Raw genomic sequence first — 21514 nt, forward strand, 5'->3', positions numbered from 1 at the left:
TCCTGCTAAGTTGATACAATTCAACTAGATGAATTATCATATTAAGTTTACCCTCCTGAGTTAAACTGATGGAGTTCAAAATTGTTTTCGATGGTTGTCATTAATCGCTGTTACTTCATAAATGCTTACTTTGAAATCTAATTGTGCTAGTGTATCAAGGGTCATATTAATAGCATTCTTAATGGTAAATCTTGGTAAAACATGTTTATTCTACTGATATTATCACTCAAGCTTTCTAGGCTAATAAGAAATAAAGTATATTTATTATCAATAAAAACTTAATTTAAAATGTACAATTTGAGATGTAAATTAGCTTTAAGAACTTCAGCACGATTTGGTTTCATTAAGAGCTCTGGCTAAGCTTCAAAGACATATAATTTGATAGTTCCTCAAGAGTCCTTGGGTAAGTGCCAAGAGCACGGCTATGAAGACACTGTTCAATGTAGTCTAAGCTTATTTTCTTTTTCAGTCAATATGCACTGTTTCTACAAGGGAAAAAAAAAAAGTCTTACTGAGCTATGTTTGGCTTAATAGTACCATGCTTTTAAAATAATGATACTTTAAAAATTAAATATAAACAATGGTTACAAACAAAAACTTGGAATGTTAACCTTTGCATTCTTAAAATAATAACAAAATATGCATCTTCTTTTTGTGAAGCATAGTTCAAGTAAGGAATTCTGGTTAAGTAAAACACTGGACCAATTCACCTTTTTTGTGAGCTTATATTTTACAATCTGATGTACACAAATTCCAGCTTCACCAAAAACACGGAAACAAAACAAAAACCAAACAACTTACATTTAAAATAGACATAGATTCTGGAAAGATTCTGAAATATGTAGCATACCGACTAAGTGTATATTATGGACTAAATGTGTCCCACAAAATTCATATGTTGAAGCCCTAAGCCCCTGTGTGATGGTATCTGGAGGTGGGGTGGGGCCTTTGGGAGGTGATTAGCCTTAGATGAGGTCATGAGAGTGGGGCCTTCACAGTGGGATTATTGCCCTTATAAAGGAGGAAGAGAGACGAAACTCTCTGGTTGTGAGGATAACAGCTACAAGGTGGCCAACTGAAAGCCAGGAAGAGAGCCCTCACCAGGAATCTGCTGGCACCTTGATCTTGAACTTAGCCACCAGAACTATGAAAAATGTCTGTTTAAACCACTCAGTCTATGGAATTTTGTCATAGCATCCTGACCTAAGATAGGTGTTCTCTACAGTTACTACAAAGAGCTCTCTGGATTACACAGTAAAGCACTTTGTTTTTAAGGCACTCTGATGGTTAACAGCTTAACTGAAAGTCAGAGAGACCTGGTTTTGCATCCTGATTCTACCAGCTATTACCTATCAGAGTCATTTAACCTCTCTATGCCCAGTATTGTCCTCCAAAATCTAGGCATAGGCTTCATTGGTGTTTCAGTGTGTTTAGAGTGTGGACTATATAACATCAATCAGGTGATAATAACAGGTATAAAAATACTTTGAAAAATAAATGGAAGTACTCAAATCATATATACACTTAAGGTACAGATTTAAGAAGAGTGCCCTGTTTACCAAATATATTTTTAAGTAAACTGCCTGAGTTATTTTTCAGCTTTTCATAAATGTCAAATATGCTTCTACGCCTCTATAGAATGTGTGCTGGGTTAAATAGCGTCATCTAAAAATTCATGTGCACCCAGAATTTTAGAATGTGACCTTATGTGGAAATAGTGTCTTCACAGGTGTAATTAGTTAACACTACTTGAGAATTTTAAATAAAGTTCAAAGAGCAGCCCAGCCAGTGTGGTTCAGTGGTTGACCATTGACCTATGACTTGGGATTCATGGAAAATAAAACATGTCACATCTACTCATCAGAATGTTAGACACAGCTTCACTAAAACAATGCTGATATTACATAGCAATATAGAAAATGATTAATAGGATCATAAGTCAAAAACTTAAGATACAAATATTATGGTTCAATTTCATTAGAAATGTGGACTTGAAAGGACCTAACAGAGAAAAGTAGAAGGAAAACTGAGCAAAAAAGCTCCAACAATGTCACTATTTTCAGAAGCATCTTTTATGATATGTATGTTCTTATTTTTATTATGAAAACAGGGAGAAATTTTCCAGTAGAAAAAAAAATACTTGAAATACTCAACAAACTGCAAATATTTTTAAAAACTATTTTCTCTTTAATAAGAAACTGCCAGAAGTATTCTATCATGGAAACTTTTCTAAGACATTAAAGAACCCATTTCTTATACAAAGACATCTCATTTAACAGCAAAATAAAATCATGATGAAGCCAGGTTCAAACACACAGGCTAGAACTAGTTGAACACATTTTTTTCTAGAAGAATATACAAGGTAATAATTCTTTCATACTCACCACTGTGCCAAGAAACTGAATGCTCATGTTTCCACCTGCTTCTCGTGAGAGACACTGGGGGGAGGAAAAGAGGTATAAAATGAATTCACACAAAAATGTGAACATGAATGTTCATAGCAGCATTATTCCTAATAGGCAAATAACTCAAGTGTCCGTCAACTGATAAATGGATAAACAAAATGTCAGTGAAATATTATTTGGCCATAAAAAGGAGTAAAGTACTGATACATGCTGCAACAGAAGCCAGGCACAAAAGACCACATATTATATTATTTGATTTAACATAAAATGTCTAGAACAGGCAAATCTATAGAGACAGGAAATAGATTGGTGCATTCTGGTCATTCTTTGCAAAAGAATCTCAGGCGCCCCAAAGACTTCTGAGTTGTCAATAACTGGTCCCAGCTAGCACAGGTTGCAGGCATTCTCTTAGTTTGTTGCCTAAGAACACATCAAATATCACATCTTTTCACCAGAGCAGGTATTTATAATACTTTGTCAAGGAAAGTACTGGAAGAAATTTTTGATGACCCAAGGAATTAGAGGAAAAAAGTGAAAACTGATGTTTCATGAACTTGTCAGCACTTAAGAATAAAAATAATGAACATATACATAAACTTTAGTATGTCCTTCTAAAAAAAGAAACATGCTCCTAACTCTAGAGCAGAAAGCCAAGTGGCAGAGATTGCCAATGCCAAGTCCAGAATGGTTAGAAAAGTAGTAGATTCATGGATGTATTGGAGAAGGTTGTCCAGGAAAGAGAAGATATCCTAAGGCTTCTTTGACCTGCTCAAGAGAAAGCCAGACCTGATACTTCTATAACAGACATCTTTGGAAGAATCATCTGACAAAAGTTCAACAAGTGGCCTATACCTTTGTACCTAAGTAACAGATACAATAGGAAATCTTTGCAATGTTCCATGTGGAACATTTTGTCAGGGAAACAAGCCCACACTGAAGCAAGGGAAAAAAGTTTAGAGAAAAAGAAAGGAAATTCTCTTCAGGAAAAGTTTCCACATCTTTCTGAAGTCCAGAGGTCAATACTTGTCTAGTATGTCTGAACTCTTCACTTACCTTTTTTTTTTCTTGGATAATAGTTTATATATAAAATTAAATGTGTATGTTAAGTGGTTTATAAAGAAATTGTGTTTTCAGTCAAATGACTACGTTTCAATTGGTCTAAGTGTTAATATGTCATGCAAATTTTGGAAGTGGTCATGCTTTTACCAAACTTTATAAAATATCAGATTAAATTCCCATTTTACTGGGAGGGAGGGAGGGAGGGAGGGAGGGAGGGAGGGAGGGAGGGAGGGAGGGAGTCTGATTGAAAGACTGATTGGAGGTGTTGCCGGCAGGAAGGAAGGTTGGGGGGAAACGGGGAATGACTGCTAAAAGTATGACGTTTCCTTTTGGGGGTGTGAAAATATTCCAAAATTGATTGTGCTAATGATTGTACAACTCTGTGAAGAGACTAAAAAACATTGATTTGTATACTTTGGGTAAACTGTATGGTATATGGATTATATCTCAATAAAGTTGCTATAAAAAATGAGCTAAGCATTTGTTTAAAATAACAGTGAGAACAATGAAATTCTTCCATGTCCAGAGAAGAAAGTAGTGAAAAAAGAAATAACCAGTTATACATTTATTAATAAAATAAGTTTAAAGTAAATATAATATTATTTATGCATATTATAATTATTTGAATTCTAGTTTACTAAAAATCAATGACTAGTACACTGGAAGTAAATTATAATTTTTTTAGATAATTCTCATCTATAAAATTGTTTTATTCCCAATCTGTTATTAAAATCTCTTCTTTTTTAGTGCTTATCAGAGAGGGTCCAGTGGCTTCAAAGACTATGCAAACAAACCTGGCTGGCATGGCTCAGTGGTTGAGCATCGACCTAGGATCCAGGAGATCACAGTTCGATTCCCAGTTAGGGCATATGCCCGGGTTGTGGGCTCCATGCCCGGCAAGGGGCATGCAGGATGCAGCCAATCAATGACTCTCTCTCATCATTGATGTTTCTATCTCTCTCTCCCCCTCTTCCTTCCTCTCTCTGAAATCAATCAAAGGTATATTTTAAAAAACAAAATAATAAAATAAAATTAAAAAACTATGCAAACAAGTAAAGCAGTTCTAATTAAGTAGCTATGAAATTTTTTTAAAGTTCCCAGATGTAGCCCTGTAGAAAGCATTAGTGTCCTTCATTCAACAGCAAGCCTATTTTTATTCCTTTTAAAGAAGCACAGGTTTATCAACTCCAACCTTTATGATCACTTAAGTCACAGTACCCAGAGTGAAACTCTACAATTCGAGCTGAGTCCTGATTTCCTGACCGATCAATAAGAAGGAAAGCAGTTTAACGCACAATGATACCTAAATACTTGCCCCTACCTAAAAATATTGCCAAGTGACTTGGTACAATAGTAATGTGACTGGCACACTCAAGGTGTTGTGGTATAATGTAGAAAACTCAAAATCAGTATTTTTTATCCATTAATTTCACTTGTAAGAATTTATCCTAAGGAAGAGTCATGAGTAGGCAGAAAAATATAGCTACAAAAATGTCATCACAGTGTAGAGTTTACAGAATCTAAAAATTTCAAGCAATCTAAATGATGAACAAAAGAAACTGGTTAATTTATGGTATATTCATGCAGCCATTTAAAAAATTTAGAAACATGTCCTGCCCAGTGTGGTTCAGTTGGTTGAACGCTGTCCCATACACCAGGAGGCTGCCAGTTCAATTCCTGGTCAAGGGCACATGCCTGGGGTTGTGGGCTCAGTCCCCAGTGGGGGCATGCAGGAGGCAGCCAATCATGTTGCACTCTCACATCGATGATTCTCTCTCTCCCTCTCCCTTCCTCTTTCTCTGAAAATCAATAAACTATTTTTAAAAGTTTAGAAAAATGAAAAATGTTTATATTTCTAATTGTAAAAATAAAGATAAAAGTATGTTCAGACTAAATCTTATTTAAAAATTCTATGTTTACATAAAATTCTAGCACAAATAATGCACATAAAACAGTTAACTGTTACTTCTAGGTGGAAGATACTAGTTGACCTTTCTTTTTGCCTTACCTGCTATTCCTGTTCTTCTATATGGACATGTGTAATTTAATAATGGCAAAAAGAAATAATGAAGAATGGAATAAAATAGATTCTTTCTCTCGGTGGCCTAAGGGATTAAGAATTGAGTCTTGAATCCTAGGTTCTAATACTGGCACTTCGACTTTAGTCATCCATCCATGTACTGAACACTACTAGCTGAATTATGATCCACCCTCCAGGGGACTAAAGGAAAGTATAGAATTCTAAAATAAATTATAATTCAATATGATAAATCCATAGTATAAAATGTACAAAGTATTACAGAATAAGAAGCCAGACGAGCTAAATGCCCAGAAAGGTTAAGAAAGACATTAGGGCTGGGTATTTTCAAATGAGCAGAAATTCTCCAAAATGGAAGCCGAAGGGAAAATTTTGGTCTGATGGAACAGTTTATAAAAATTTCAGATTAAGAAATAACATGGCAAGTTTAAGGAACAGTGAGTAATTCAGTATGGCCAGAGATAGGTGAAGGGGTATGGCAAGAAAAAAGACTGAGAAGAAATTACAGAGCCAGGCCACATCTTGCACAGAGAGAGTTCATACTTTACAAAGTTCTCATACTTAAGAACTGGGGAGAAATATGTTTATGTTTCAGAAAGATCAATGGTCTGAGGTAAGCCTGAAGATATGCAGGAACGGGGGAGGGTGGGAGGCCTACGAAGGTGCTACTGCAATCACTCAGGTCAGAGTACTCAAAAGCAAACCAAACACAACAGAAGCCTGACTCATTCATACAAACTTAGAATTTGAAAGGCAAACAGATCTGAAAACTCTACATTTTGTTTTACTTATGAGGAAACTAAAGGTACAGGAATGTAAAAAGGAATTTGTCTACACTGCAGTGGGAGAAAGGAATCCCAACCCCGGCATTCTGTGCAGGATGGAACATCTCTACAAGGTCTTATCCTAGATGAGCAATTAATTATAACTTGCTTAAGGACAAGGACCATTTCTTATACTTCCTCCTTAATCCCAGCAGTACTGGAGAAAATGAAACATAAAATCAACCTCCACCATGAGTTCTGACGTTTTCCCATACTATGAAAAATAAATGACAGATATCTCTCTCAATCTTCAATTATCTAGCAGAAGTTTCTACTGGGGAGTATTAGAGGTGTAGCTGTCAAAAAACTAAGAAAAGGTGTGGTGTAAAAGATTTAAATTGTGGATAAGCAGTCTAAAAGCACGCTGACTTCTACACTGCTAAGGGTCTAAGAGTTGTGAGGAAAACACTCAGAGCATTCCTATTACTTCCAGACCCAGACACATCCCAGCCTGTGGCAGAAAAGAAGAGCCACAGGATCCAGTTCATATTTGCCAGTATAGAATCAGCACAATTAATCACCTGTTACACAGCAACAGACTCAATCATAAGTTCTTCAGAATTAGAAATGTTCTGATTGTAGGTACTGGATTCTAGGAAGATGGCAGTGGTGGCAGTTTCTGAATCTTCCCTGGAAGCACTGTAAAGGCCCAGTAGCAACAAGCCTCCCTAGCACCCCAACTGTTGTCTACAAATATCATTTCCCAAAGTTATCAAGGCCTCTTGAAAAAATGGCTGACCCCAGGTCTGGGGCAGAAATGAGGCTGCTACCTCCTGTGGTATCATAAAGTTAGGGAGCTATCAGACTGGGGTCGTGTCCAAAGGACTCAAGCCAACTTTAAGAAACACCTCTGGCCAACCTGCTGGACAATCTGACCAGCAATAGGATGATAACTGCAATGGATTAAAGCATATCAAGTATGTTTAAACCCATGAGTTGAAAATGGAGCCTCAAAACCAAAACAAAATAGCACCCTAACTTGGTCACTTTGGGAAATACCAGGGAACCAACTGCACTGTAAAACCGGTAGATCAAAGGAAAGGGCCAAGCGCTGACCTCATCTTTCCCATGAGCACTGTACTCCTGGGTAACCTGAGACGTAGTAAGATGGGTCACTCTTCTAAAAATTATTCCAAAGAACTTAGATGCAGACATGCACTGCCCTTGAATAGACACAATAGGGTGGTGAAGGCCTGGGGTAGGGCGGGAACCAGGTGGTGGGGGGCCGGGGGGGAAGGGGAGACATCTTTAATACTATCAACAATAAAAATAATTTTAAAAAATTATTCCAAGTAATAGATGAAAAAAGATTGGCAAAATTAAAACATCATCATTTTGTAAACCTGAACAAATTTAATGACCCAAGCCTGAGCATCCACAGAGTGATGACCACGCAGTACATGCCACACTACTTAGGGACCCAGGCTTGCCAAAGATAATGGCATCCAAACCTCATTACACCTTGAAACCCAAATATCAACTTACAGAAAACAGAGAAGAAAGGAACAGTTTCAACTACACCTTTGGAATGCACCGGCTAAATTCTGACGGTGGAAAACTCTACAGGACAATTGATCTAATTTCTTCAACAAATAAAATGCAAAGAATAAAAAAATTTCCATAGATGTTTCCCTCAATCTGCTATCCCATTTCTTCTCCTTTAAAGCAAGACTCCCTGAAAAGCTGTCCACCCACATGTCTCCACTTTGTCACTTTCTGCCCTCCTCTGAACCCATTCCCATCTGGCTTTTATCCCTGCGAATCTCCTGCCATCACGTGTGTCAACGTCACCTAACACTCCGCCTTCTCTCATCTATCAGTCAGTCCTGTCCTCACCTTACTCACTGACACAGTGCATGATACAGTTGATGATTCCTTCCCCAAACACTTCTTTCGCTGGCTTCAGGCACAACTCACACTCCTGGTTTTTCTCCTGCATCTTCGGCAGCTCTTTCTTAGCCTCCTGTGCTGGTTTGGCCTCTTCATTCGATTTCTAACTGCTGAAGGGCCCCAGGACCCAGTCCTCAGCTGTCTTCCCTTTTCCATCTACATTTTCCCTCTGAATCTCATCCAGATCCATGCCCTCCTGCCCTCATTCCCCAGATACTCACTTAAAAAAATAAATTTCACTGAAGTATATTAATTGATGTTCAAAACCCCCCTGCATTCCATTTAAAGTATAGAATTCAATGACTTTTTTTTTTTTTAATGTATCTTTATTGATTTCCGAGAAAGGAAAGGAGAGGGAGAGAGAGAGAGAAACATCAATGATGAGAGAGTCATTGATTGGCTGCCTCCTGCACGCCCCCAACTGGGGATCAAGCCCACAACCCAGGCATGTGCCCTGACCGGGAATCGAACCCCGATCACCTGGATCCCAGGTCGATGCTCAACCGCAGAGCTACACCCAGCCGGGCTCAATGACTTTTGACAGTTGTAAAAAACCACCACTGCAATCAAGATACAAAAACATATCCATCACCTCCAAAAGTTTCCTCCTGCCCTTTTGCAGTCTAACCTCAGTCCCTGCCTCCAAGAAACCAGTGATCTGCTATCTAATAAATGAGTTCATTCTTTCCCCAAATGGACACTTGTTTAAGAGAATTTCCCACTGAATCCTTTAGCACATCTGCCCATTATCATCTATAGCTGGATCTATTTCTAGATCCTGCTCTGTTCTCCTAACCACACGTCTATCTCCCAGTACCGCACTGTCTTCATAATGCCTTTTCACTGTTCATTATCTCCTTTGATGCACAAAAGTTTTTAAGTTTGTTGTCATCCCATCTGTCTCTATTTCCTTTTGTTGCCTGACTTTGGCGTTATATCAAAAAAATCATCCTCTAAGTTAAAGACTCGGTCGATTGTTAACCGGACATCAACACTTGGATATCTCATGCACATATTAAATCCACCAAGTCCATACTGAATTCCTGATTTGTCTCCCTAGAGCTCCCCTCCCCTAGCCTTCACATCTCAGTGAACATTATCACCATTCATTCTGTTGTTCACTCCGAATTCTTTAACATCCTTTACATCCGGTAGCTAATCCATCTGTCCATCTTTTCTGCCTTCCCTCCTAAGATATGCCAAGTTAGTTCTCTCCTTACCATCTCCACTACTGCCACCTTATTCTAAGTCAAACTCTTTCTGCAAAGAGCCATATAGTGAACATTTTAGGCTTTCTAAGCCCACAGGCAAAATTGAGGATATTATGTAGCTACTTAGATAACAAGAAAGAAAACAAATTTCACAATTTTTTGCAACATTTAGAATATAAAAACCAAGCACAATTTTTTGGTAATACTGTAATGTTACTCTATAATGGGATTTTACATATTTCACCTTTGAAAACGTCTTTTTCCACAGACAGTTACTGCCAAATACCAACATCAATCTGGGGCATGTGATTTTACTTGGGCACATTCAGCACTTGGAAGGCATTTACAGAATTTTGTTAGATTCTTCTCTTGATACTTGCCTTTAGCATAATATTATACGGCAGTTTAATCACTACCAGTTGAAGGTTAGGGGGAAGATTCTGAATGGTACAGTTAAATGGATTTTAAAATATGGAAATTTCCTTTGTTTTTGCATTGAGGTTTAAAAGATGCTAGAACTGTAGCTCGCTTCTTGTTTTAATCTCCTGGCAGCCCTGGAAGTGCAAAAAGGAGCTTGACATTTGTTGTGATTCGAATGTTAGTTGTTGTTAAAATGACTTTACTACACAGTACACATTTTGCACATAAGAGCTGTTCTGTCTTGCAATTTTAGGTTGAATTCGTTAAGAAATTATAAAGTCTGCAACAAGCTAATGTTCAAAAGCCATTCAATGTTCGATAATAGTGGTTGAGAGTGGTTCTTCATGTTCAGAAAAATTTCAATCTTGGTCCTGAGCACACACAAAAATATCGTAAGTTTATTAAACTTTACCACTGCTAAGCCACTGAACTGCTGCGGTGTGACAGGGAAAATCTGGGCATTAAGCTTCTACTTCCAACAAAAATTCCAAAAGCAGCCATAGACAGATAAACACGAATGACTGTGGCTATGTTCTGGTAAAACTGTACTTATAGAAACTGAAATTTGAATCTCATATGCTTTTCATGTGTCATAAAACAGTATTTTTCTTTTTTTTTTTCTCCAACCACTGAAAAAGATGATAACCACACAGCTTCTGAGCCATACAAAAACTGGCAAGGAGCTGGCCTTTTGGTCTACCCATGATCAGCGCCTCTCCCTGGATGGCTGCAATGGTCATATAAACAATTTCCTTGTCTCCACCACTGGTCCCCTGTAGGCCATCCTCCTCATAGCAATAATTTTAAATAACATCATTTCATTCTTCTAGTCACAACTTTTCAAAAGCTTCACAATAGGACCTGAAAAACAACACGGCTCTGTAGCCTACCAAGATCCCACATGATCTGGTGCCTAACTCTTTCCATTCTCTTAACTATACTCAAGACATTGGCCTTCCTTCTGGTCTCCAAACCAAGCTTTTTCCTGTCTCAGGACCTTTGCACTTGATGTTCCTTCTACTTGGGACTTTCTTCCCCTAGGTTTTTGCACAGCTGCCTCCTCCTTATAAGTCTCAGATCAATATGATCTATGCAGAAAGGACTTCCTAACCACCCCAGCTACAGCTATGTCCTCTGGTCACTTTCTAGGAATTACCCTGTTTCATAGTATTCATCTCAACCTTCTTAATACTCATATTACCTTTTTTATGTGTTTAAATGTTTGGTGTCTACATCCCCCTCTTGCAACATAAGTCTTGACCACTGCTGTATCTCCAGTCAAAAACAGTGATTTTTAATGGGTGGGCTGTAAGAATTTTTTAAACATACAATACCCTACTATTTAGTCAGGGGCACTTACCTCTTGTCTCTTAGATAGTCAAATAAAAAAATGACAACAACCAATACAACAATAGCCATCAGTTGTGAATGAATCGAAATTACACCTATTTTTTTGTCAGATCAGCAAAAAATATAATATAGCCCTGGTGGTGTCGCTAAGTTGATTGAAATGTCATCCCACACACCAAAAGGTGGCAGGTTTGATTCTGTCAGGGCACACACATACCCAGATTGGGGGATCAATCTCCAGTAGGGGAGCTTGCAGGAGGCAACCAATCAGTGTTTCTCTCTCACATCGATGTTTCTCTCTCTCTCTCTCTCCCTTCTTCTCTTTCTAAAATCAGTGGGAAAACAGGAAAAAACTATAATTTTTTTTTTGGTGCACCGCAGAATTTTAGTAATTAGTTTATGTATGCCATGAGATAAAAAAGGTTGAAAATTGCTGGTCTGGAATACCACCTAAGTCATATTTGACATTACTTTCCATGTAAGAGACGCTAAAAATATAAATAGTTCCTTTTCCTTACACTACAGAGGTTAGACTGATACCCAGGCAAATAAAAGGAATTTTACAATACATAAAATGGTAATAGGTTTTAAAACTTATATTTTAACACTAAAAACACAATTAAAATTTATTAATGAATTTATAAACCATAGACATAAGTCCCAATAAGTTTCCCTTAACTTTACATTCAGATTAAAGCATGCTACAATTACAAACATAATGACTATCAGCTTCCCTCCACCACCACACTACTGGAATCTATACACATGCATAGAGAAAGAGGGAGGGAAGGAGAAAGAAAGGGAGGGGGAGGGGGAGGGGGAGGGGAGGGGGAGAGAGAGGTCCCAAAACCTAACATATCTCAGCAATGCGGATTGACGTAATGGAAAACAGGAAAATAAAATTTCGTTCAAAACTGGAATTTGCTGCTATACAGGAAACAGGAACAAACACTTATCCCGAAGTTTAGGATGAAGACAATTGAGTTTTAGAATCCACGAAGAACCAAGTACTCAACGCCTACGAGTCTGTGGTATGCCAAAATAAATATGAACCACCACTTGATAAGCTAACAGCAAAAAGTAAAATCAAATCAAAATTAAGACTTTTATTTTCATGAAATATATTTCATCCTTACTAAATATTTTCTCCAAATATCTTACCTCTTTTTCTATTCTAAGGGGCACTTCATAGCTAGATAAACATTCCCTTCTTTTCTCATTTTGATAGTCTGCTCCAACAGCTACAAAATATACTGCCTTTTTTCTTCAGAAAAAAAGAATAGTTATGAAGTGAGACTTGGTTAACAGACTAATTTTAACATTTGTGAAAATCAAATTCATATAAAATGAGCAAAGTTGCTCACTAAAAAAAAAGCAAAAACATTCACACACACAAAAAAATCAAATGTTCTAAACATATCTTCCTAGGATAATAAACTCAGAGGCAATTCCACCTTTTTAAAAGTAATCTCACTGAACAGGAAGAGGAGGAAACCGTAATAGTTTTCTTTCCCCTCACTGATTTCCAACTTGATAGTATGTTTTAAAGGCCATTACTGTGGGATTTGTCTTATCGGTCCCCAGTGCAGCTGCTTGTATTATTTTCCATGTTTACTACAATCAAAGTTTATACTTGTCAAAATTCTCTTCTTCTGGCTACTACTAAAATATCATTTTCTAGTTGATAGAGGAGAAAAAAGTATGTGTAGGGATGGGGAGGGATTCTGAAAGACATTTTCTTGTTACATTAAAGTTTTAAAAGCAACACCGGATCATAAAACATATGCCACTAGAGATGAGAAAACTGCTAGGACTACATTACAAAAGCAGGTAGACATGCATCAAAATTACCATTTTAAATGACAGCTGTAAATACATCCCAGCTGTTAAACTGTGATGAAATTTTCTGAAGCATAGTGAAGAGTTATTTCTGTTCTACTGGTGGCCTTGTTTCTAAGATGTTTAACTGTAATTGATGTTTTCAGGGACGTGGAAAGATGGTTAATAATTACTCTTTCATTTCCTACTTCTTTAGGAAAAAACACCAACCCCCTACTTACTCTAAGTTATATATTTATGTAGCCTATACATCCTCAATAGATGGTTTCATATTGCACTTGATAACTCTAAAGTAATCACCTGCATATAGTACAAAATAACAGCTAATTACTTCTAAAGGGATGGCAGTAGGGAGAAGTATCTAAAACACATGGAGAACATTTATTTTGGAACTAAAACATAAGACCCAAATCCACTTTTTCTTGTGCGGGCAAAGTATAAGCAAAAACATAAGCCACTTCATTTAATATTCTAATTAAAATATTTATTCTACCATCTACTCATACTTATTAGGATTAAAACTAATTCTCAGAGATTGTGGGAGTTATTTTAATCTAGAAAAAAGAAAATAGCTTATTTTTAATTTCTCTTTCTCAAGTGGTGTAAAATCAGTTCATTTTCTTCAAAAACAGAAAATCATGGTTAAATTTTTAAAAATTCATTCAAATTCTGTGTGGACAAGAATTTGTAAATGTACCACAGACAGTTATGCAATCTGCAAGCACAGTAACACCTCTCCTATCATATTCATGTTCTTACATAATATTCTATATTACATAGGCCCACTGAGCATTTTAAGTTATCATGTTATATAATCTATTTAACACTGCGATCAATTCACAAGTAATCCATTTAATCTGGTATTCTGTAGTAAATAACACGAGGTTCCTGTGACACGATTCCAAATTTGTCTGCTTTAACATAGAAAATTAGTTCCACTTAGTTGAATATCAATGACCTATTCAGGGTAGAATGCAGTTGTGCTGCAATCAGCTTTGCACTGTTATTTATAATAAATTTATCTTCTCTTGAAAATATTTAAAGAATATGAGAAATAAAAAGAAAACAGCCTTCAAAGGTACACCATGAATAGCTTCACAGCACACAAATGCAGAAATTGTTAGACCTTAGCAGGATCTCAAGATATTTTCAAAAGTATTTAGCTACTCTTCAGGCCTGCGGACGACCTGCTGTGAGCAGGTGGATGGAAGAAATCATGCCACACAAAGAAACAGGCCAATAGCAGTGAGTCGGCTCTGCTTGCAAATGTTCAAACAACATGACCACGCAAAAGGAAAATCCGGTGTGTAAAATGCTAACAAGAAGCAATATATTAAACCCAAGCAGACAAACTACACTGTAAGAAATGGAAAATTATTTGAGTTGTTGAAGGTAAAACTGAAGAACCTCTTTCAAGTGAAAAAGAAAAAAAATGACTTCGCAGGAATAGAGTATAGTCATAGTAATTTAAAAAAAAGTTCTATTCATTCAGCAAGTTCCACGCTGGAAAGGTGCTAGGGTGTATGAAGAGAACAGAGCAAGCTCAACACTCACAGAACATGCAAATCCTTCTTCTGTTTAAAAATAAATGTCATCTATTTCTAAATAAAAACCAAAACTGTAACACATGGGGGAGCACTAAAAAAAAACAGAGAAATTTCTCATCTAGTTGACAACCTTTAAAATTTTTAAATTAGAAGCTTAACAAAAATTAGGACCATTTCTTAAAAAATGGAATGATTTCCTGCCTGTAGCATATAATTAAAGTGTTGTGGGGAAAATAATTGTTGTGTGAAGCTATTACTAATGCAACTGAGAAACTAAATTATCAATTTTATTTAATTTTAGTTCATTTAAATACAGAAGCAGTGTAATATATTTTTCTGTTAAACACTTCATTTTTGGTAGGACTAGATTTCACCTTTAATTTTTCCACTAACGTTATTGTCGTTGGACACATGTCAGGCCTGTGTCATTTCTGGTATCACATTAATCATTTTTTATATTGTTTCATATAGCAATGCTAACATTTTGTATTGGGTTAAATAAAATGCATTAGTAAAATTAATTTCACTTGTTCTTTCTTAATGTGGCTACTAAAAAACTTAAAATTGCATATATGGCTCATATTAGATTTCTAGAAATGTTATTTTATTCCACGATCTTTTAAATTGGCAATATAGAAATCAGAATATATTTTTCCACAAAAGAATGAGAAATTATTTTTATTTCTCAGCCTATCCCCCATTAAGCATCATTACTGACGGACTCTACATTTGCAATGAAATAGTAAAAAAAAAAAAAGCTGATATATAACCAACATAATAAAAGAAATGTGAAATTCTGTCATTTTCTTTTCTTTGAATGGTATTTGAGGAAAAGTTGTTTTAATTATTAGATGAAGAACTAGATAAATAGCTATAAAAATTCTGAAGAGGACCTTAGGTATCTTCAAGAGGTTTCAATGTTTCTATCCCAAGTTCTTTATTATCAATTATTTTATTTCAAAATATATGACTTCCTCCTCTCCTCTTTTCATAGAGATGCATCACTAGCTGTATCCTTAAAGGCTATTAGCAATGATTAGAATTTTTGTCCCACAGTATGACTCTTATCTTGAAGTCATAAGGAAAGTAGACCCAGAGCAGCTAGTGGATCTACTGGAGTAAGAGGTTGTACGAAGTAGACCTCACTGAGCACCGAATGTTTAGAGAGCCTGGGTGGGAGGGAGTGTGAACAATATGCGCAAAAGCCTCTGAGCAAGAGAAATCAGCAACAGCCTGAGGGGGGCCTTTTTCTATACCTATCAATACCTATCACCTAAGAGGGGACTCTGTTATCCTTAAACAGCTCGAGTACTACCCAGAGCAAATGAAGGCAAGTAGGAAAGACATTAACTCGACTGGAAAAAAATGTGCTTGATAAGCAAGATACTTCAGTGGGCAGGTCCTTGGGAGCCTCCTGTTTTTCTTTGCTCTCACAAACAACAGCGAGTCTGCATCTGCCGAGATCTAGCAGCCATACTATCTAGTAGAGTATGGATTTTCCAAATGGTGAAAGATCAGGAATTAGAAAGAACTGATAAAATGGCTAAGGAGGCTATCCTATGAGCATGGTTTAATTTGGTGAAGGCTTAGAAGAAATGAAATCTAAATCTTAAAATCAAGGTATAGATAAACAGATTTATTTGTGGAATTACAAAGTACAGGATGACTATCCATCACCTACAGTTATTGAGCCTCTGCATGTGCAAGAACTCAGCAAGGCAGTGAGATTCAAGGTCAAATCAAACCTGAAAGAGGGCATTTAAATCAATTTTAAAAAGTTAGTAACCTATAAAATTAATTATCCAAATGATGGTACATGCCCAAATACAATTTCTTTTTAAAGAAATTAACGGATAATATTAGCCTTATAAAGTTTAACAACAAAAGCCAGGAAAATAGATGATGGGATCTGATTGGATGAATAAGGGAGCGAATTCCTAAAGCAAAGGTATTTCCCAAATATTCCATCATCTAATCAGATAAAGACACCAAATGCTACTGTTTATGTAGTCACAAGAATCCAGCCATAAAACTAAATATCCACTTATCCTTAAGCATGATGCTACACTAGGCTTCCTGGTAGAACATACTAAGAAACTGAAACCAGGAATTGCCCATCTTTCACCTGAAGAGACTTAGAAAGAAGTTAAAAAGTGAAACAAGCCAGTAAGAGAAAGACAATGAACAAACTGAACTAACAAACAAAACAGAAACAGACTCATAGATAGAAAACAGACTGAGGGGAGCAGGTTTGCAGGGCTGGGTGAAAAAGGTGAAGAGATTAAGAAATTAAAAAAAAAAAAAACCCACACAAAAAAAGAAACCACCTCAGACACAGACAATAGTATGGTGATTACCAGAGGGAAAGGGGGTTGGGGGGAGACAGGCGAGGGGAAAGGGGGAATAAATGGTGATGGAGGGAGACTTGACTTGGAGTGGTGAGCACACACTACAACATACAGGTAATGTATCATAGAATTGTACACCTGAAGCCTACATAATTTTTATTAACCAATGTAACCCCAATAAAGCCACGTGAGAGGGATTTTGTGAGAATCATTTGGTTTTCCATGTATCTCCTGGGTTTTGAGGGACACACAGAGGAGATAAGCCATCCTTTTAATGACAGAACAAGAAAAGCAGACTTGGTGAGGCAGGGACCTATAACCTTCTGGTGGAGCACGCAGGAGATGCAGGCTGGGTCATGCGAGAGACCCTGCCCAACAGGAACGCCTGGGAGCATAAGCATCAGGAGGCGCAGGCAGCTGGAGAAGGCAGGGCAGGCACCAAGGGTTCTGCGGCTGAGGCCCTCCCCCAAACCTACATAAGTGTCCCAAAAGATAGCAGCCAGCTTTGGACACTTGTTAAGCCCCAAAAGAATGGATAACAGAGTACTTCTCCCCGGTCAGCACAGTGCCCCATACTGCAACTCTGGGGATACCCCAACTAGCAGGTAAGACATGGGAGAGGGTATAAAGAAAGAAGAAAGCAACTCTCGGATCCTCTGTATAAAAACTTCAGTCTAGAAGCTTTACCAGCTTTAACATTACAATGAACTAGACTTTTAAACACACCCTCTCTCAAATAGACTATCGCTTGCTATGGCCTGGTAGCAACTGCACAGACTAAGAACTGAGCATGATTTTATGCAGGGGAGGAAAAAATGAGCTGGGGGGATGGCTTTGAAAGAACAATGACATGAAAGTGCTTCTATCTGTACTAAAAGAGTCCCAATTATGCAGTGAACTTGCTACACTATAAAACAGAGAAGAGAAGGGCAAATATTGGGAAGTACTCTGAATGCTTTTTCAATAACTAAATAGATCCTGTTCCAAAATGAGATACCACTCCACGGCTATTACAAAAACAACAACAAGCAGAAAATAACAAGTGTTGGTGAAAATGTGGAGAATGTGGAATCCTTGTGCATCACTGGTGGGAATGTAAAATGATGCAGCTGCTGTGGAAAATGGTATGGTGGTTCTTTAAAAAATTAAACCAGAATTACTACATGATCCAGCAAATCCACTTATGGGTATATATCCAGAAGAAACTAAAAACCAGGGACTCATATTTGTACATTCATGTTCATAACAGTATTATTCATAATAGCCAAAAAGTAGAAATGACCCAAATGTCCACTGACAGGTAAATGGGGGGAAAATGATGGTATATACGTGCAATGGAATATTATGCAGCCTTAAAAAGTAAGAAAGTTCTGACACATGCTAGAATATGGATAATCCGTAAAAACATTATGCTACGTGAAATAAGCCAGTCACAAAAGGACAAATACTATATGATTCCACTTATATGAGGTACTTAGAGTAGTCAAATTCAGAGAGACAGAAAGTAGAATGGTGATTGCCATGGGCTGGGGGGTGTGGGGGAATTGAAGTTTATTGTTTAACATTACTTTCTTCTGCAAATAAAGTTTCAATGGTATCTCCATTGGGTAATTGAAAAGCACAGATTATTTGACCTTTCATTCACAACTTGGCTCCTCCAATCTATCTTTCTATGCTTAACTCACATTACTTCCCTACCTGCATGCTTTCCACTCTACCTCTCATTTCATGACCATGCTTTCCCCTAAGGTGTATCTCAAATACCATCTGATACCCTTGTTCTGTAAAACACACACACAAACACAGAGACTTTTTAAGTAGCTAAGAATTCTCTAGAGATAAATAAAAATGAAAGAAAGTGATTGGCAGAGAGCTCATAAAAGCTAATGATAATTATCAGAGTTTCACATTAAGGGAAAAACCACCATTTTGCTTACATTTAATTGAGAAACAATAAGCCTTTTAAAGAATGTTGGGGCTGGAAAGGTGAAAAGGTGGCAAGCTAGTAAGGGAGAGAAAAATACGACTATAAGTAGTGCTGGCACAACTGGTTATCCATTTTAAAAAGTAAAACTGGATCTTAGCATATACAAAAATCAACCCCAGGGAGATTAAGGATTTAGATGTGAAAAAAGCACAATTTAAAAGACATAAGAAAATATAGGCAAGTATCTTTATGAGCTTTGGAGAAGAGGATTGTTTAATCCAATACAAACTACACAAACCATAAAGGAAAAGAGTGAAAATTCTGATATTAAATCTCTGATTTAAAACTTCACTTGGATAAGTTAAAAAGGTAAAATAAAAGCTACAAACTAGGAGAAGTTATTTATAACTTTATTACCTGTATCATATAACTAACAAAGGATCACAATCTACAAAACATAAAGAACTTTTATGAATCGAGAAAAAGATAGCCCGGCTGGTATGGCTCAGTAGTTGAGAGTCCACCCATGAATTAGGAGATCACGGTTCAATTCCTGGTCAGGGCACATGCCGAGGTTGCAGGCTCAATCCCCGGTAGAGGGGGTGCAAGAGACAGCTGATCAATAACTCTCTCTCATCATTGATATTTCTCTCTGTCTCTCCCTCTCCCTTTCTTTCTCTGAAATCAATAAAAACATGAAAGAAAAAAGAAGGAAGGAAGGAAGGAAGGAAGGAAGGAAGGAAGGAAGGAAGGAAGGAAGGAAGGAAGGAAGGAAGGAAGGAAGGAAGGAAGGAAGACAATTCAATCTTTTAAAATGAGCGAAAGCCATGAACAGGCATTTTTCAGAAGAGAAAACATGACTGTCAATGTTTTAAAATGCTCATTGTCATTACTAGTCAGGGAAATATATGTTAAAACCACAAAGAGATACCATTTAAATCCACCAGTCAGGAAATACTTAAGTAGTCTAGATACCAAGGTTCACTAGGAAGTGAAGTGTAATTGTTAAGGCCACAGATTTCTGGGTTCAAATTCTGGCTTTTCCATTTACCAGCAGAATGCCTTGTTAAGCAATATATCCCCTACAAGTCTCAGTTTCCCCAAGTACAAAATGAGGGAAAACACTAGCCCATACATTATTGGATTGCTGTGAGGATTAAATGAAAACAAAGAAGTGCTTAGAAGAGTCAGTACCTGATATAGCAAGTATACAATAAGGTTAGCTTGTTATTCATATCATTATCGCCATCACTATTGGTAGGCATGTAAATTGGTATGGCCACGTAAGGAAAACCATTTGGTATTACCGTGTAGGGTTAAGAAGCAGAGCCCCTACAATCCAGCCATTCTGCTGGCACAGTCCTTCGAGAAACTCTTATTTCAAGAGGAAACATATAGAAGAATGTTCATATAAGCATTATTTGTGATAACAAAATAAGTAACATAAATGTCTACTTAGGGGAGAAACAATAAATAAATGTGATATATAAATATAATAACAAATAGCATGGAAATAAACTAAGTAAGCTACATGCATCGACATGGACCAAACTTACAAACAACACTGGAGGAAAAGGCAACTTACAGAAGCATAGCGAGCATAGTGTAATTCACGTGAAGTTCAAAAGCACACATAGCTAAGTGATATGTTGTTTTATGTAAATGTCCCTAAAGAAAAGAAAAGCAGTAAAAACTTAAAAATCAGGGCAGTGGTTCCCTGTGGGGCAGGAGGAAGGTGGATTTAATCAAGGGGCTGCTCAAAGAAAGGTCAATAGCATTGGTATCGCTTCCTTTTTTAATCCAGGAGGCGAGGGAACAGGCTCATTGCATTACAGTCTTTAGCTTTTATAAGATTAATACATATTACTTTGTGCATGTAAAACATTTAATACAGAGTTTAAATGTATGTGCAGAAATCCAGGGAAAAAAGAACAGCAGTCATTACTGTAAAATCACTTGAAATGCCTGTGGTAGTACCTATCCTACTGTTCTCCGAATTTACCATCAAGGAGTACAAGAGAAACCAAACTCTCAGCAGCACTTTCACAGCTACCTGCTTGGAGGTACTGAGCTGAAGCTCTTGGGCAGCATGGCCAAGGAGGTCGGCACAGAGAAAAAAGGAGTTAGGAATGAACCCTGAAGATGTGCCCATGCTTCAGGGCAGGTGGCAGAGAAATTAACAAAGAACACTGTGAAGCCGCCAGTTCTTTCTCCTGTGGCTCTTTCAAATCTCTTTGTCACACAATACTCTTTATTCTCGCTGCTAGGCAAAATAATTTTCCAACTGTTTCTCTCACACCTCCTAAATTCTTTCTTTGCCTTCAGTCTCATTCTTCTTCAATCCACTCTCCACAATGCAACCAAAAAAAAAAAGGAGCTCTTTCTAAACTCCAATTCTCTCCACATCACTCTCTAGTTTAAATGTTTCCATAGGTCCCCCTGGCTTAAGGATAAACCAGAGTCGACACTATGTAATTAACAAGGCTTCAAATGACTCGGCTCCTACTTACCTCACTTTTGCTCATCAGTCCCCAGCTTATTCTCTGATTGCAAAGGTTTAAAGCAGTGGTTCTCAAACTGTGTACCTTAACCAACAGGATCAGCATTCCCTAGGAACTTATTAGACATGCACACCTAGGCCAGACCTACTAAATCG

General features: G+C 37.2%; 1 protein-coding gene and 1 pseudogene across 3 annotated transcripts in view; one reads left to right on the top strand and one right to left on the bottom strand.

The window, feature by feature from the left end:
• The window catches only part of PCCA (propionyl-CoA carboxylase subunit alpha), a 312653-nt gene that overhangs the window by 54101 nt on the left and 237038 nt on the right, over nucleotides 1-21514 (bottom strand). For both annotated transcript variants that reach the window (XM_081127259.1, XM_081127260.1), the window contains one exon: nucleotides 2385-2438. In XM_081127259.1, the coding sequence (XP_080983385.1) occupies nucleotides 2385-2438 (54 nt within the window). The remainder of the gene's footprint in view (nucleotides 1-2384; nucleotides 2439-21514) is intronic.
• LOC308553518 (large ribosomal subunit protein uL29m pseudogene) lies at nucleotides 2492-3436 on the top strand (annotated as a pseudogene). The gene is made up of 2 exons: nucleotides 2492-2519; nucleotides 2790-3436. The product of its transcript is annotated as a large ribosomal subunit protein uL29m pseudogene (transcript).

The sequence above is a fragment of the Miniopterus schreibersii genome, assembly GCF_964146895.1.
Source record: "Miniopterus schreibersii genome assembly, chromosome: 2".
NCBI classification, from domain to species: domain Eukaryota; kingdom Metazoa; phylum Chordata; class Mammalia; order Chiroptera; family Miniopteridae; genus Miniopterus; species Miniopterus schreibersii.